Genomic DNA, 17,216 nt, shown 5'->3' on the forward strand with positions numbered 1-17,216 from the left:
AATACATGCATGTATATATTTTTGTTGAAAAAGAGTCATATATAGAATAAACTCTCCTTAGTGGGCACCTCCCCTGCTAAGTGGTAATCATTGTTAAGAATTTGATGAATGTCCTTCCAGTCCTTTTTCTTTGTGTTTACCATTGTTTGTGTATGCTTACACTGTGATAGTTTATATAACAGACCAAGTTTAAAATCAAATATTAAAAGTTGTCTCATTTCAAATTTGACCATTCTCTTAAGACTATAACACTGAATTCTTATTTTCTTATAATTTCATATTTCAATATATTGTTTCTTACAGATTTTATTTTATACACTCATTTTTTTCTTTTCCATTTTCAGGTAACAATTATGGAGCTGCAGGTAACACTAAATCTTTATAGAATTTGACTGAAGGTAGTGTGTTTTCAGGAGCATTCTGTGTTTTAAGTTAAAACATAAAGAAACTGTTTTAATAAGAAAAAAATTTCCCAAGCAGTATGGAAATACGTCCAGGCAGTGTTAAAACCTATGTATGCACTTCAGATCTGACTCTTTTTCTTTCAGACACAGCTAGCACAGAAGACTACTCTGATCAGTGATTCAAAGTTGAAAGAGCAAGAATTCAGAGAACAGGTAGAGATCTAATTGGTGCCTTTTATTTTGAACTTTCTTAAATTATGTTAGTATGTACTTGGATCTCATTTAACTAGAAAAAAGAACTGATTTAATAGCTGGCTTTGCAGTCTTGTCTTATAAAGATGGATATCTCTGTAAATTTGTGATTACATATATTTAAACATCCTATTGTCTCTAGTGCTTAATATTTTGGATAAAAATTTGTATTTATTTAATTTGTAATAAGTTCTAAAAATGGTTATTTTTGGTTTTATCAGAGGGAAAATATGTCAACATCAATCTTTACTACTTTTCCTTGTGGTTAAATTGCCTTAACTTAAATATGATTCGTCCACATGTTATCCAGTAATTCGATTTAAATAGGACCAGATAAGTACTCCTAGAAGGATGCACAAACATGCAGACACCAGTATATATGTATCTGTGGTGCATGACCATTAGTAGACTTTTTCCAAACCAGAGGAATAGTGACTTAGGTCAGCAGGCTATTTGAAGGCTAAATCTTCAGGTATATTCAAGTTTTTAAAAAAATTCATATAAAAATCTTGGTAATTATTGAAACTTGGTGATGGATCTGTATTGAGTATATTTGAAATTTTTCATAATACTTTTTTTCAAATCCATAAAGATAAGTAAAGTAAGTTTTCACTTAATGTTTTCAGTTGGTTAATGGAAATTGCGACTTTAAGCAAAACAACGTATAATGAAACCAGTTTTACTGCAGGATAATTGATATAAGGGTTAAGTTCCTGCAGCCTATTTTCTGGTCACAAAAACATTACCAAACTTCTATTAAAGACCTAAAACACTTCTAATAGTAAACATTGACATAAACGTGAGCTAGACATACATTTAAGAAAGATGAATAAAAACAAGTAAGATCATTATTTTCCAATTCACTTATTCCAGTTCAGGGTCACAGGTGGCTGGAGCCTATCCTGGCAGCTCAGGGCACAAGGTGGGAACCCACCCCGGGCTGGACGCCCTTCCATCGTAGGGCCACTAACACACACACACTGAGTGGGACAATGTAGACACGCTAGTTCACCTAATGTGCACATCTTTGGGATGTGGGAGGAAACTGGAGTGCCCAGAGAAAACCCACGTAGGCATGGGTCAAATGTGCAAACCCCACACAGACAGCAGCCCCAGCAGGAATTGATTTTTTTTTTTTCATCAACGTTAAAATGAAGTTGAATGAAACAACCTGATTCAAAGACCTGCTGTACTAAGTCCCAGTGTTACTTTTTTTCTACTTCTCAATAGTGTAACTTTCCTCATCTGTTCTCAGGGTTAAAATTCCCTTCTTTTACCATCCTCAAATCTTCAAATTGTCCTATCATAATTTTTGTGTTAGTTATTTTATAGTAGTAAAATACATATAACAAAATTGACCATTTTAACCCTGCAGCATATGATTCATTGACCTTTAGTTCATTCACAGTGTTGTGAAACCATCATCATTTTCTAGTTCCGGAACATTTTATCACCCCTAAAGGAAACCCCATGTCCACTGACCATCACTCCCCATTACCTCCTTCCTCAGCCCCTACAACTACTAATCTGCTTTCTGTGTCTATGGTTTTGTCCGTTTTGAGTATTTAATATGAATGGAATCCTATAATATTATCTGGCTTCTTTCAGTTAGCAAGATGTTTTTATGGTTCATTTATGCCATAGCATGTATCAATACTGCCTTTCTTTTTATGGCTGAATAATATTCCATTTTATGAATATACCACATTTTCTTATCCATTCATCAGTTGATGGATATTTGAGTTGTTTCTACATTTTGGCTATTGTGAACAGTGCTGCTAAGTACATTGTGTACAGTTTTTGTTTGAACACTTGGAATACATATCCAGGAGTGCAATTGCTAGGTCATATGGTAATTATATGTTTAACTTTTTGAGGAACCACCAAACTGTTTTACATAGTGGCACCATTTTACATTCCCACCAACACAGTATGAGGATTCTAATTTCTACACATTCTTGCCAAGAAATTTTTTAAATGTAGCCATTCTAGTTAGTACGAAGTTTATTTCATATGGTTTTAGTTTGCATTTTCCTAATGACTAATGATGGTGATCATCTTATCATCTGCTTGTTGGCCATTTGTATATCTTTGGAAGCAACATCTATTCAAGTCCTTTGCTTATTTTTTAGTTGGGTTATTTGATTTTTCATTGTTGGGTTTTAAATGTTCTTTACATAATCTGGATACAAGTCCTGTATCTGATATATGATTTGTAAATATTTTCTCACATTCTGTAGGTCGTCTTTTCATTTTCTGTAGGCCAAAAGTTTTACTTTCAGTAACATCCAATTTATATATATTTTTTCTTTTGTTGTCTGTGCTTTTGGTATCATATCAAGAAACTATTTGTATTAATTTTATTTGCCTAGAGCTTGTCTTCAGCATTAAAGAATCTAGTGGCTACAGCAGTCTTTTTTTTATATAAGGTTTTACATATGAATTTTATATGATTTAAATATTTATTTTTTCTAGATTCACAATTTAGAAGATCGTTTGAAGAAGTATGAAACGAATGTATATGCAGCAACTGTGGGGACACCTTACAAAGGCAAGAATGATCCCTCATATTATGTTATCCATGGTTATTTCTTGTTGGTAGATTTATAGATGATTTTATTTTTATCTTTGCTAATCTAATTCTTTACAATGAATATATTTTACCTGTGTAATTCACCAATAACAGTTTTAAGGAAAGAATGGTAGTAATCTAAAACAAAAAATAATGTATATTTGTTGTTTAAAAATTCAAAAGTGTGTTAAGTGAAACTTCAAGTTCCTACTTTATGCTCCATTCTCCAAATGGACCTAGTTGACAATTTATGTACAATCTTCCAGACTTTTCTGTATGTATCAAACGTTTACATAATCCACTACATACACGCATACACACTCATTTTACATGCTTCTGTTTTTTACTATTACAGATATTTACTAATTTTATCCAGGATTTAAGGAGAAAATAATTTCATGAGCATGCTTATATTCAAAGTGGGGAAGGATGATTTGAAAATATTAGTCTCAATTTAAACAATGTAGGCTACTTACAAAGGGTTTTATAGATGAGCTTGGATTTTTATGTAGTGTTCCCTTGAGATAATCATGATCTTTGAATATCTTGTAACAGTTTTCCACTCTCAATTTTACTGCCTCACTGCATTAAGAATAGTTTTATTTTACTAAATGTTTTATAAAGCTTTCTGCTTTTTCATGGCAGGCACTAGGGTATAAATCTAAGCCATTTCATATATTCTTTATGTTTTTGAAAATGCTAATTGCTATGAAATAACATAAGATACTATACAATTTTTAATTAAATTACATAAGGACTTGCTTTGGATTCTTTCCAAAATGCTCTTCAAGAAGAAGAGAAAACCAACTTGGAAGTTTCCTATGGCTCATTACAGAGAAGACTCCTACTACAAAGATTGTTTGCCATAGCTAAGTCAACATAATGGAACTTTCAGCATAGAACTGCTGAATCAGTGCTCAGCAGTGCATAAATAGTAGTAGTGAATCTTTTTATTAGTTTCAACTTAAGAATTTCATACATAATTTTCTTTATTTCTCAGTTTTAAATTATAAAATGCATATATATATATATACGTGTATATATATACACACATATATACATTAAATAAACTATATACACATATATAGTTTATTTAATGTATATACACGTATATACACATATATATGTGTGTATATATACACATATATAGTTTATTTAATGTATATACACGTATATACACATATATATGTGTGTATATATACACATATATACATTAAATAAACTATATATATACACACATATAGTTTATTTAATGTGTATATATGTATATATATACATGTATATATATGTGTATATATATAGTTTATTTAATGTATATACATATGTATATGTGTATATATATATAGTTTATTTAATACCCATACATACATAATACTAAGTGCCAACTACTGTTATAAAACACATTTTGTATATCAACTCATTTAGTCCTTTCAACAACTCAAGTTGTCTGGTTGAATGTGCCCATTATCCTCTTCACCATGCTGTTTCTTTAAAGTGTAAGAGTAAAATGAGCACTCACCATACAGGAAAAGGTATTAATTGCTTCTCCAGGAAAATAGCTATAAATAAGTAATCTACTTTTCTGAAAGATGAAAAACATTGTAAACTCGTGCATTTTGTATCGATATAGCAGAATGAAACACGTAAGTATAGTATATAGATAGATATTTTTTGAAGAGGAAATAGTGTATTATCATTATTTAGTTGTTGATACTCTGTATTTGCAAAGTGTGGTTTGAGTGAACTGGGTTTTCTAAAAGTATATACTTTTAAAAAATGAAATATTCTAAACATACAAATACATGCAGTGTAAATATCAAGTACGGAGACTAGTTAACGCCTGTGAATCTGCCATCTAGAGCATTGCCATACTGCTCTTTAATCTTATATCTCTCTGCTCTTTCTTAAGGGTGACCATTGTCATTATATTATAGCATAAGTGCAGTTCCCTGAAGAAATTTTATTTTAATGATTTTATATGTTTTGGCCTATACACAAATCCTATCATACTGAATATATTTTCTACATATTCTTACCTTTTTTTTCACCCAGCATTATGATTTTGAGATTCATTCTAATGTGCGAAGCTATAGTTAAACCATTTCATTACTGAGTTTAATAATAATACATTATGTCTTTATGCCACACTTTATTTATTCTCCTATTGGCGGACATTTGAATTGTCTCAATTTTGCTTTTATAAACAGTTTAACTGTGAACATTGATTCCTGATGTACATTTCAAGTGTTCCTTTAGGATATATTAGTAAGAGTTGAATTTCTGTGTCATAGAATATGCTTGTCTTCCACTTTTCAAAGTTTAATGAAGTAATGCCAAATTGTCTGTAGTGGTCAAGTCTGTTTACACTCCTGCAAGCAGTGCCCAAGCATTCCATTGTTCCCATACTCACCAGTGCTTGGTATTATCTGACTTGTGAGATTTTGCCAGTCTCGTATGTGTAAATAATAGTTCATGAGGTTTCATTTGTTTTTGTTTTTGTCTTTTGCTGAACAAATGATGATTTAAATTCTAAATCAAAAGAAATGTACAGTTACAATGAAAGGCCACTTTCAACTTTGGCATTTAGAGGCTCACTTATTGTCCATAGTTCTTATAATTGAAGCCTTATTGTATTATCCTGCTGCACAGTGTGATTACCTGTTATTTATTCAGTTTTTTAAAAATTCAGGGTCATTAAGGAAAAATTTACACATAGTAATAGCCACCTTTTTTTTTTCAGATATACAGTTAAGAAATTTGACAAATGTATGCAATAACGTAACCACCAACAAAATAGAAATAGAGACTGTTCCATCACTCCAATAAGTTATCTGGTGCCTTGTTGTGGTCATGTCCTATCTCTAGTCCCTGGCAATCAGTAATCTCATTTTTCACTCTTATATTTTTATCTTTTCTAGAATTTTACTTAATGAAATCAGTCTTTTGTATCTGTATCTTTTGTATTCTGTCACCTAGCATTAATGCTTTTAAGACTCATCTGTGTTGTTGCATGTGGTTGTAGTTTGTTCCTTTTTGTTGCTGCATAGTGTTTTATTGTATGGATGAACCACAAATTTCTTATCCTATCACAGTTAATGGACATTTAGCCTATTTCTAGTTTTGGGCTACTATGACTATAGCTGCTATGAACATTCATGTCCAAGTCTTTATGTAAACATAAGTTTTCATTTCTCTTGAGTAAATATCTAGGAGTAAAATTGTTGGATTGTGTGATGTTTGTTAGATGAGTCATTGAGTGAATGAGCAGACATCTAAAAAATGTCTGTTGTAGAATTTTATCATAAAGAAAATTCTTTGTGGTTATGTTTTTGTGTCTTAAGAGAGTCTTACTACTTGAGGGTCATAAAACTATCCTCCTATATTCTGTCCTCAAAGTTCTAAGTTTTGCTTTTTACACTTAAGTCTTTAATTGACCTGGAATTGATTTTTTTATGTGTATCTTTTGTGAAAATCTAATTTGAGATTATTCCAACATGACCAAAAATGGAGGTCTTTTATTCTAAAGGTTAATTTTGTTAGGTACAGAATTTTAGATTGAGAGTGATTTTTTTCTTAGCACTTCGAAGTTGATACTTCATTGTCTTCTGGATTCTGTTGTTGAAACATTTGTTGGACATCTTTCTGATGTTCTTTTCCCAGTTAGTAATATGTATTTCTCTTTGGTTGCTTTTAGGATATTTTCTTTGTTGGTGTTCTGTAATTTCACTCTGGTGTGTCTAGGCTTAGATTTCTTTTTACTTATTCTACTGTCTTATAATCTTTCTATAAAAGATTATATTATCTAAAAGATATTAGTTCTGTAAGATTTGTTCTGATCATCTATTCAAATATTTCCTTTCTTCTATTTTCTAATTCTCATACTATTAGAACTTCTCATTTTATACTATATTTCTTACCGTGTCTTTTAAATATTTCATCTGTTTTTCCTCTGGGCTGAATTCTGAAAATTTCATCTAGTTTTTCTGGTTAATTTTCTTACATAGCTCTACCTAATTTGCTATATAGCTCCCTTGTTAAGGATTTTTTTTTTTTAATCCTCTAATTATAATTTTTATTTCTAGGAGGAAATTTTCTCTTTTTTTTTTTTTTCAGATCTCCTAGGTCATTTCTGTAGTCACATAAATGTTGCTTATTTTTTCTAGTACTATAATTTTTAAAAAACAGCTTTATTGAAATACAATTCACATACCATACAATTCACATACCATACAGTTCACGCATTTAAAATGTACAATGTAATGGTTTTTGGTCTATTTTTTAAAATTGTATAACCATAAGCACAATCAATGTTAGAAATTTTTCATTCCTCCAGAAGGATACCTCAAAACCTTTGGCAGTCATCCCGCCATTCTCTCCATTCTCTCCAGCTCTAGCAATCACTGATCTATTTTCTGTCACTATAGATTTTGCCTATTCTGGACATTTCATATAAATGGAATTATACAATATGTGACCCTTTATGACCGGCTTCTTTCATTTAGCATGTTTTCAAGGTTCTTCTGTTTTGTAGCGTGAATCAGTATGTCTTTCCTTCGTTGCCAAATAATACTCCATTATATAGATACCACAATTTATTTACCCATTCATCAGTTAGTGAACATTTTGATTGTTTATACTTTTTGACTATTATGAACAATGCTGCTTTGAACATTTGTGTACAAGTTTTTAAGGTATTTTCTTTTTTCTTGGATATCTCCCTAGAGTAAGATTGCAGGCCATTTGGTACCTCTGCGTTTATCTATATGAAGTAAACTGGAAGTATGTTTACCTGTACTTCCAACCTGGTTTTCAAAGTGACTGTACCATTTTACATACAGTATATGAAGGTTCCAATTTTTCCACATTTTTACCAACACTTGTTATTTTCTTTTCCTCATCTCAGTGGGTATAAAATGATGTCTCATCATGGTTTTGATTTCCCTCATGACTAATGATATTAAGCGGTTTTTATGTACTTGCTAGCCATTTGTATATCTCCTTTGGAAAAATGTCTATATGGAGCCTTTGCCCATTTAAAAAAAAAATTTTTTTTATTATTGAGTTATAAGTGTTATTTATATAGTCTAAATACAAGTCCCTTATCAGATATATGATTGCAAATATTTTCTCTCATTTTGTAGGTTCTTTTTTTACTTTCTTGATGTTTTTCTTTGAAGCACAAAAGTTTCTAATTTTGAAGTCTACTTTTTCTGTTTTGTTATTGCTTTTGCTTATGTTTTTTAAAACACCACTGGCTAATCTAAGGTTATGAAGATTTACTCTTTTGTTTTCTTCAAAGAATTTTATAGTTTTAGTCCTAACATTTATTTTTTGGTCTCTTTGGAGTTAATATTTGTATATGGTGTGAGATGAGTGTCTTAACTTCTTTCTTTTGCATATAGATATCCAATGTCGTAATACAATTTGTTGAAAAAGCTATTCCTTCCCTCATTGTATTCTTGGCTCCCTTGTTAAAAATTTGTTGTCTAAAAATTTTATTTCAGAGTTCTCAATTCTTTTCCATTGATATATATATTTATCTTTGTGCCAGTATCACCCTGTCTTGATTACTATAAGTTTGTATTAAGTTTTGAAGTTGACACATGTGAGTTCTCCAGTTTTGTTGTTCTTTTTCAAGACTGTTTTGACTGTTCTTGGTCTCCATGTGAACTTTCATTTGAATTTTAGGATCAGTTTTTCAGTTTTTGCCTTACCAAATTCTCATTTGCCTTCCCATTAATTCTGTGGTTTCATTTTCCTCTATTCTCCACCCCTTTAGGGATTTCCTACAAAGTTAGAATATTTTTACGCACCATTTTGATGTTTCTTGGTAGCAGAGCACTTTTCAGACTACCTAGTGTACCACACTACTACAAGTGGATGCAAGTATATATTTACATAATGCATAATTATGAATTTATTCAGATTAAAGTTTGTCATAGTGTGACTTCATACATCTGAACTATATTCTTTACTTTTATGAAATGGAGCTTCATTAACAGATAAACTGTAACTTATTATGATGGTCTTTTTAAGATGTTGAATCAAAGTATTTGAAAACCACTATAATGGCATTAATATTTCATGCATTTTAAATTATTTTATCTATAAGTATAGTCTTTTAAAATTGTCATGTCAGAAGAAAGAGGAGGAAGAAAAGGAGGTGGAGGAAAAGATGTGAGAAATAAAATTGTTGTAATACTAATTGTTTTTTATTCCAAGGGAAAAACACCAATTGGAATTCTGAATGTATGTACAATGCAGTACCATGATGCATCTCTTTGTTCGACTGTTTTTAGTTTGTTTATTTTCTAAATAATAAGTATTTTTTCTGTTTTTTTTCTTTATCATTCAATTTTCTTTTTATTTGACAGGTGGAAATTTATACCATACTGATGTCTCACTCTTTGGAGAACCTACTGAGTTTGAGTATTTACGAAAAGTGCTTTTTGAGTATATGATGGGTCGTGAAACTAAGGTATAAATCATATCTGGCATATTTGGCATGTGGCTTAATTTAAAAGGAAATATGTCTCATTTTTAATATACATATTGATTCTGTATGTTTACTATTGGCAGACCATACAAGCTAATAGTAGTGATAGTACTTGTGTCATTGCTTCTAATTTACAGAAGTTAATTGGTAGATTTTGCTTATATTTCTTACATTTATAAAATATTAATTAAAAAATACTGTTGGATGATACTAAAACTAATAATTGAAAGTTCATTAACTTAATACTTTGTGAAACATGTGTTTGTTGTTATTTTTAACTTCAGATCTTAAATTTAGGAGAATAGCTATCTTTATGGAGAAGTAAGGACAGTGTGGGAGTATTGGAAATGGTCATAATTAAGAATGATGACTCAGGTGTTTAGAAATATTTGACTTTAGTCACTATAAGAAAATCGTTCCTTCACATATGGAATATTGATCATTCAAAAATTATCACATCATATGGATAATAATACTTGGCTAATTTGTTTTCTAGAATGTTAAAGTTATTGTAAAGTCCCTCAGTGTAGATTCTTGTGTTATTCTTACTTGTATCCCACTGCAGTGTTTTTAAAAAGAGCCTTATTTTGGACTTTTGGTAAATATATCTTGAATTCAATTGAATGCATTTTAAGGAAATTAACAAGTCTTCCCTTGAACAAAATTTTTTCATTTAAAGCAATTTCTGTTTCTGACATTGTTTCAAGTTTTTACCTTCATGCACTTTTACACTGTCTGCATACCTTGGTTAAGAATCAGATAATGAGTTTTCTATTCTTAGAAGCAATCAGTGTTTTATGAGTCTGTGGGGTTACTGAGTTGTAGGGTACTAAGCCAGTTCAGAGATTGATTTGGAATATTTTTAAAACCTGAAATGTAAGGGCATCAAAAAATCTCTTTAAAGAATATTATGAATTTATGGATTGTAGATTCAGCTAAATGTTAGAAGTTGTAGGGCTAGAAGTCATTTAAGTCCTTGGTATCTATAGAAATCTCATTTCTTTTTTATCAAATAGTTTCAAATTAAAGTAATGATAAGTGTGATCCTGAACATGTGCCACATGAGAGAGATATTAATTTGCAGTGACTCAGTGTCAGTATTTCCTAAGGACATTTTTATTCAAAGCCTAACTAAAACTTATTCTTTCCTTATCTTTTTAAAACAAAGGTAATGAAATATGACTTTCTTTTATTATGTCTTTATCGAATAGCAGCCTGTATTTGAGGTGTAGTAGATAGTTTAATGTTACCTGGTACTATTACAAGGGAAGGGGAAAAGGCATATCTCTTTAAAAAATAGCCTCTTAGAACCTAGGCTACTTTGGTAAATTTGTGAATCTAAAACTATCCCAGTGTTGTTGCTAAATAAATTATTTAACCTTTTCTTGGTCTGCAAAATGAAGAAACTGCCTCAACTTGTTTCTTTTGGAGGTTGAAAACATTTGTGGGGTAAGAGCTCTAGAGTTTAAGTCCTTCTGAAGAAAGACCCAGCACCAGCGTAAGATGTATTCTGGGGCAGCACCAGTTCAGCCATGTCTAAGTTTTCTGTTTTCAGGGCTCTGTAGTTAGTTTTAGGGTGTGACTTGGGAGACAGCTGAAAGAGATGTCCTCCAGGCCCAGGCAGCCCCATTTAATAGCTAGCTGGCAATCAGTGTTGAGGAGTGCTCTCTCTAGTCTTCATCTTCAGCATTCAGTGTATTTTTCTGGTTACTAAAAATGATAAGTAGTCTATCATTCTACCATCACATTTTGTAAATATCGAAAAAAGTCAGTAGCAGACTTTCAGTTTAGTTTACTGCATATTTATTAAACACTTACTGCATCTGACCCTTTGTTTATCACTATGATGGATAGGGAGATGAAATTTGATATTATGATTTTACCATATACAGATGCTCCTTGATTTAAAATGGGGTTACTTCCCAATAAAACCTATCATAAGTTGAAAATGCATTTAATACACACTACTGAACATTGTAGCTTAGCGAAACCTACCTTAAACCTGCTTGAACACTTACATTAGCCTACAGTTGGGCAAATAATCTAACACAAAACCTATTTTATATTAAAGTTGAATATTTGTGTAATTTATTATACATATCATTTTCACACCGTCTTAAAGTCAAAAAATCATTAAGTCAAACCATCGTAAGTCATGGACTCTCTATAGTTGTAAAGGGGAGCTGTTCTCAGTTAAGCATAATATGATGCAGAATGAAGTATGTTAAGCATAATGTGATGCCATTAAGAGAGACACAGAGTCCTCATACTTACTTGTGGGAAGGTCAAGGAAGACATGATGGAGAAGCACATGTGTCTACTGGGCTTTAAAGTGGGGCTTAGATTTTGATAGATGAGCTCAGATAGGAGAGAAAGCCTAGACAGAAGGTTCAAGGTAGAAAACTGAGTGAGTTTTGGAATGACACATAGTCTGGTCCAACTAAAACACTGGATTTGTGAGGTGGAAGTTACTCTTCTTCAGGCTGCACAGAGTGTGGAGGGCCTGGAATGTTTTTACAGTTTTACCTGTAGGTATTGGGGGTAGTGACCCTGGAAATTTTTGAGCAGGGATTGACAAGATCAGAGCTGTTTTGAGACAGACCTTTTGCTGATTTTCCCACTTTCTACACTTTAATAAAGAACTTGAAATGGAGACCAGGTTGTGGTTTTAGAATGAGCCAAAGTATCTTTTGGCCTTTGTGATTTGATCTTTATCTTCAGTTGTCTCTTGTCTAGAAGGATCTATATGTCACCCTACCTTTGTTTCTTCATCTGCTTTTGCACACATTATTTATTTTATGAGGCCGATGGGTTTTTTTAAGACCACGTGTAGGACACACATTCTTACAGTATGAAGTTAAGTAAACTCCCCTTCTTCCTTCTGTCCTTGCAGTTTCTATTTCTTGGGTTTTGACGCTCCATGCTATTATTGATACTAAAATTCAGCCTGTTTTCCTCTTCGGTAGAATGTCTTTCTCGTCTCAACTTTTATTGAAGCCTCTCCCTAAAGAAAACCTGGCAGGAGACGCCACTTCTAAACCAGGTGGCTCATTTGAACTATCTTTTACTTTTTAAGGCCTGAGGATATTGTATGTAGAGTAGAAAGTCTAATTTTTTTCCCCAAGATATGGCAGAGAGCTTGGATTTCTTTATTCAGATATTTTCTTAAGAGCTTTAAGAGTCTTAACTGAGTAATCAGCTGCAAATTTTGGATCACTGATGAATTTAGAGGTGGGTTTCCATTTAACATTGTCTAGACATGTGAAGAGACACCTAGCTAGAGTTTTTTTTTTTTTTTTTGGACAGATATGCTTGTGTGAATATAAATGGATTTTTTATTACTTTGAACTTTTTTGTTCAAACGTTTCCTGTAATTGTGAATCTCTGAATTTTAGATTTTTGTTATTTCCTAATAACAGCCTTCATATGTAGTATATCAGAAAGCATTTACAATTGCTTCAGAGTGTTAATAAAAAGAATACTGAAATAGTTACTACTTAATATTTCTCTTGCCATTTCTTGCCACATAATATGCTTGGTTTCTGGACTTCAGTTTAGCACAGAAGATTCTCTTCTATTTTGGCAATACAATTTAAAGGATGAGGGTTTTTATAAAATGCCTTTTAAGTTCTCCAAGAACTAAGTTGGTATAAATTGTATTTTTCTGATTATCAAAATGGAAGAGGCAAAGATAAAATGGAGAAGGCCGAAACGAAAATCTTGTTGTGTTGAGGTTTGTGGTATTAGTTGATCTGTTAGTTGAAGTAGGTATTAGAAATAATGCACATTGCCTTGCCTGGGCTTAGCATATAATAGGAATTTTAAAAACATTAGTTTCTTTCCTTCCTGGAAATAATGATACTTTTTTCTAATGATGTGAGTTTCCAAAATTCTTGGTTAACTCAATTATGTCATCTTTTCCTCAATGACCTTCTCTAGTCCATCTCCCCACCCACCACCATCACCACCACACCCATAGTCTGTGTAACTGTCAACAAAGAATTTTAGTGTCAGCTCTTGGGGTGATCCTCCCCTCCTCTGTAGGAATCCTCAGAACAGTAGCACTTGAATTTATATGTAAGCTCTAAACTTGTTCTACTTATTTCATACGTGGTATCTTCTTTCCTCTCTGTCTCCCTCAAAACATCTCATCTTGATACAAAATAGGGAATTTCAACCTTTGAGGAGAATTTTCCACGAGCTTATGGGTGACAGTCTGACTTACGGTATATTTATTTAGATCTACACAATTTATGATCTTGTTTTGCAAGCCACCATGTGTAATGTTTGATTCATCATGTTTTCTATCAGACAAAACATCTTGTGTTTATTTAAAATGTAATTTGTATTTCTATTAGGTTGATGTGCTGCATGTCTTAAAAATACCTACTAAGCATGTTCATGTTCATGCAGTAGCCCATGTTTATGAGATATATGATGTGATTTAGTTAAAGCTGAACTTGGGAGTATCTAATTCTGATTATTTAGAGCATATGTTTTGGCAATACATTACTTACTAGATAGATTTCTACAAATAAAAACCCTTATAAAATGAATGAAGAATAAAGTTTCATCTTAATAACACAAAGGGCCAAGAGCATTAGAACTTTATATAGCTTCATGCTCTTGTAAATGCATCTTCTTAAAATAATATCAACCTGACATTGTGAGGAGTCCTTTTAAATTGAAATTCCAGTGTTGGCTGTTATTTCCTTGACTAATACCTTCACATCATACTTCTTTGGTCGTGGCTTCCATTGAGAGCACTAAAGAATCTCACCAGCAGAATATGTCAGAATGGGTCGAGATATTATCTGCTTTAATATGTATTAGTGATTGTCTCTTGTTTTTCTTGTAGACCATGGCAAAAGTTATAACCACTGTGCTGAAGTTCCCTGATGATCAAACTCAGAAAATTTTGGAAAGAGAAGATGCTCGGCTAATGGTAAGCTTTAAAAGTCCCTTAAGGGAAGGACAGTCTTATTTAATAGCGATAGGAGGATTTATTGCTATTAAATAAGATTTATTGCTATTAAATAAGGATTTATTGCTATTAAATATTCTATATGGAATTTCTAGAACTTGGCCTATTTATGGAAAGGACAGAAAGGCATTTGTTCTAGTATATGCAGTAATAATTTTTTTAAGCCAAATTATATCATGATGTTTTATAGATTACAGTTCTTTATTCTATTTCAGTTGATTGTCAGATACAATAATTGTGAAAAAATTAAGCATTTTTGAGCTTTTGATATACCCTGCAAGGGAAATGTAGGTAACTGAATTATTAGAAATCTGTGTGTGAGGTCAGCTGTGGTTGAAGAGAAACAAACACACACTTCATAAATTATGCAGAATTCCCCATGCCTAACTTCTTTTTGTCCTGGACCAGTAATTCATTTAGAAGATTCATTCTAAGCAGAGTATGAAACTTGTGTAGTTTTCGTGTCTTGCCCCTGGCTTTCTCCTTCTCCTAATTTTTCCTTTCTTGCTGGAGCCGGCAGTACCTTCCATGTTCTCCTCCCGTTTCTTTTCCTATTTCATGATCAGAGTACTGCTGTTAATTTCTTTATCCTCCCTGAAGCAAGCAGAGATCATCTTAGTGATGGGTTAGCCTGTGTCGTGATATCTCCAGTAAAAAGGACTAAGTCAGTAAATAAGTACCACCCAAAGTATACCATCTTATCTGGACAGACTGTGTATGTCTCTTAGACAAGTTCTTCCTTATCTTGAGCCCAAATATCCCTTTCTGTAGTGGTCATTAATTTGTTCTGGTTTTAACCCATGGAACTCAACCAAAAATCTCAAGATGGCCTAGATAGAAGGTTTTTCCTTTCCAGGCTCAATATCCCCAGCATGTGGCAGCCACTTATGAAGTTCCTTTCCTCTGACCCATGCACAGGATCACTCCTGAAGGAATCCCAGTGCCTCAGGCACATCCTGACCTCCTCTTCCTGGCTTCCTCTAAGGTCATCCCAGCATCCTTGACCTTTGCCCCAATACTCCATGGTATATTGTATTATATACCTATTGTATAGTTTCTGGGACAATTGCAGTTATTTTGGTTAGCATTTGTTTTTTGTAAAGCATTCTTCCTCAGTATCTAGTAATCTGAAAAGCATTGCTATACCTCTATAGTTATTTCTGGTTATAAATATTTTTGATAAGAAAGTATGTCACTATAATGTATGTCCTTCATGAATAGAGAGAATGTTTTAAATTTTACCGAACATCTAATTCTATAACCATGGAGTCACTCAGAGTAGAAGTTTTCCTCTTCACTGAATAAAACAACTATGTTTTTGTGAAAATAAAAATCTCTAATGCAGTTTGAGCCTGTCGACATTATGGTCCAGTTTAAGAAAATATTTTTAAATGATATAAAAAAGCTTTTATTTGTTCATTCTTTGTGGTCTCTTTAACACCTTAATGTTGGAGCATGGCAGACTCTCTTCTTACTGTTGGGCTACATTCGATCAGGATTTGCTCTGTGTTAATGGATTCATCCTAAAGCACTGCTTGGCAAGTGTTTTAGGAAACATTCACACATGCAGTCTTAGATTGGTTTGCCTTGAGGGAAACTCATCGAATTGGTGCCTATAAATAGTGAACCATGTAAAATCCTTTTAAAGCAGACAGATTTTTTAAGTTTAACTAAAAAGAAAGTTTTGAAAAATATTGTCCCCTTGTTCCTGAATAAAGTAGAATTCATTTTAGATAGGGATGAAATGGTGGCTGATCCTTCCTGAAATAGTTCTCCCTTATCCCAGAGTCTGACTGGTCCAGAAAGAAAGAAAGTCCCATTCCAATACTGCTTTAAGCAGAGTCTCACCTATCATTATCTTTTGCTTAATATATGAGTTCAGTCAGTAATCACCTCTTCTACTTGTTACGGTGATTATAGAAAAATTGAAGACATGGAAGATATGATTGACTGTGTGCAGCCTTTAATTTTAGGAGAAAGAGTTACCATCCATTCATTCATACATGAGTAAAAGATATATCTAAGTAATATAATTCAAATAATAAAAATAAATGCTTAGGAAATATGAAATAACTTAAAATGAACATGAGGTGAAGAAGATCCCAAAGATGACTTATTAATCAACTTGAGTCACCTTTTGTCAGTATAAGGAGATTCTTGGTACTGGATGTGTGACTCATGATTGTTTCTGTGTTTGATCGCAAATTCATCACTGGTGATTGAGAACGTTGAAGCAAGAGTCACATTTGCCTTAAGATTGTTATCATTCATGAAATAAGCAATAAAAAGTACTGTGTTTGAACAAGTCTTGAAGAAGTTTCAACTAATTTGATACCCCTGTTTAGTGAACTGTAGCTGGTTAGACACAGCACTGCAAAGAAGTGACTTTTTTTCAATAGAAAGGTAGATAAGCTATCTAATAGAAGGATACCTAATTATCTTTTCGATGTCATTATATCAAATATATTTTTAGTAGAAATATAAATATATAGAAAACAAAGCTTTTTA

The 17,216-nt window shown here is 32.3% G+C and overlaps 1 protein-coding gene across 11 annotated transcripts in view; it reads left to right on the forward strand.

Moving 5' to 3' along the window:
• Positions 1-17,216, forward strand: part of GOLGA4 (golgin A4) — a 95,821-nt gene that overhangs the window by 69,649 nt on the left and 8,956 nt on the right. For all 11 annotated transcript variants that reach the window (XM_023536838.1, XM_023536717.1, XM_023536741.1 and 8 more), the window contains 5 exons: positions 345-365; positions 549-617; positions 3,132-3,207; positions 9,603-9,706; positions 14,583-14,669. In XM_023536838.1, coding sequence (XP_023392606.1) covers positions 345-365; positions 549-617; positions 3,132-3,207; positions 9,603-9,706; positions 14,583-14,669 — 357 coding nt within the window. The remainder of the gene's footprint in view (positions 1-344; positions 366-548; positions 618-3,131; positions 3,208-9,602; positions 9,707-14,582; positions 14,670-17,216) is intronic.

The sequence above is a fragment of the Pteropus vampyrus genome, unplaced genomic scaffold, assembly GCF_000151845.1.
Source record: "Pteropus vampyrus isolate Shadow unplaced genomic scaffold, Pvam_2.0 Scaffold1, whole genome shotgun sequence".
NCBI lineage: Eukaryota > Metazoa > Chordata > Mammalia > Chiroptera > Pteropodidae > Pteropus > Pteropus vampyrus.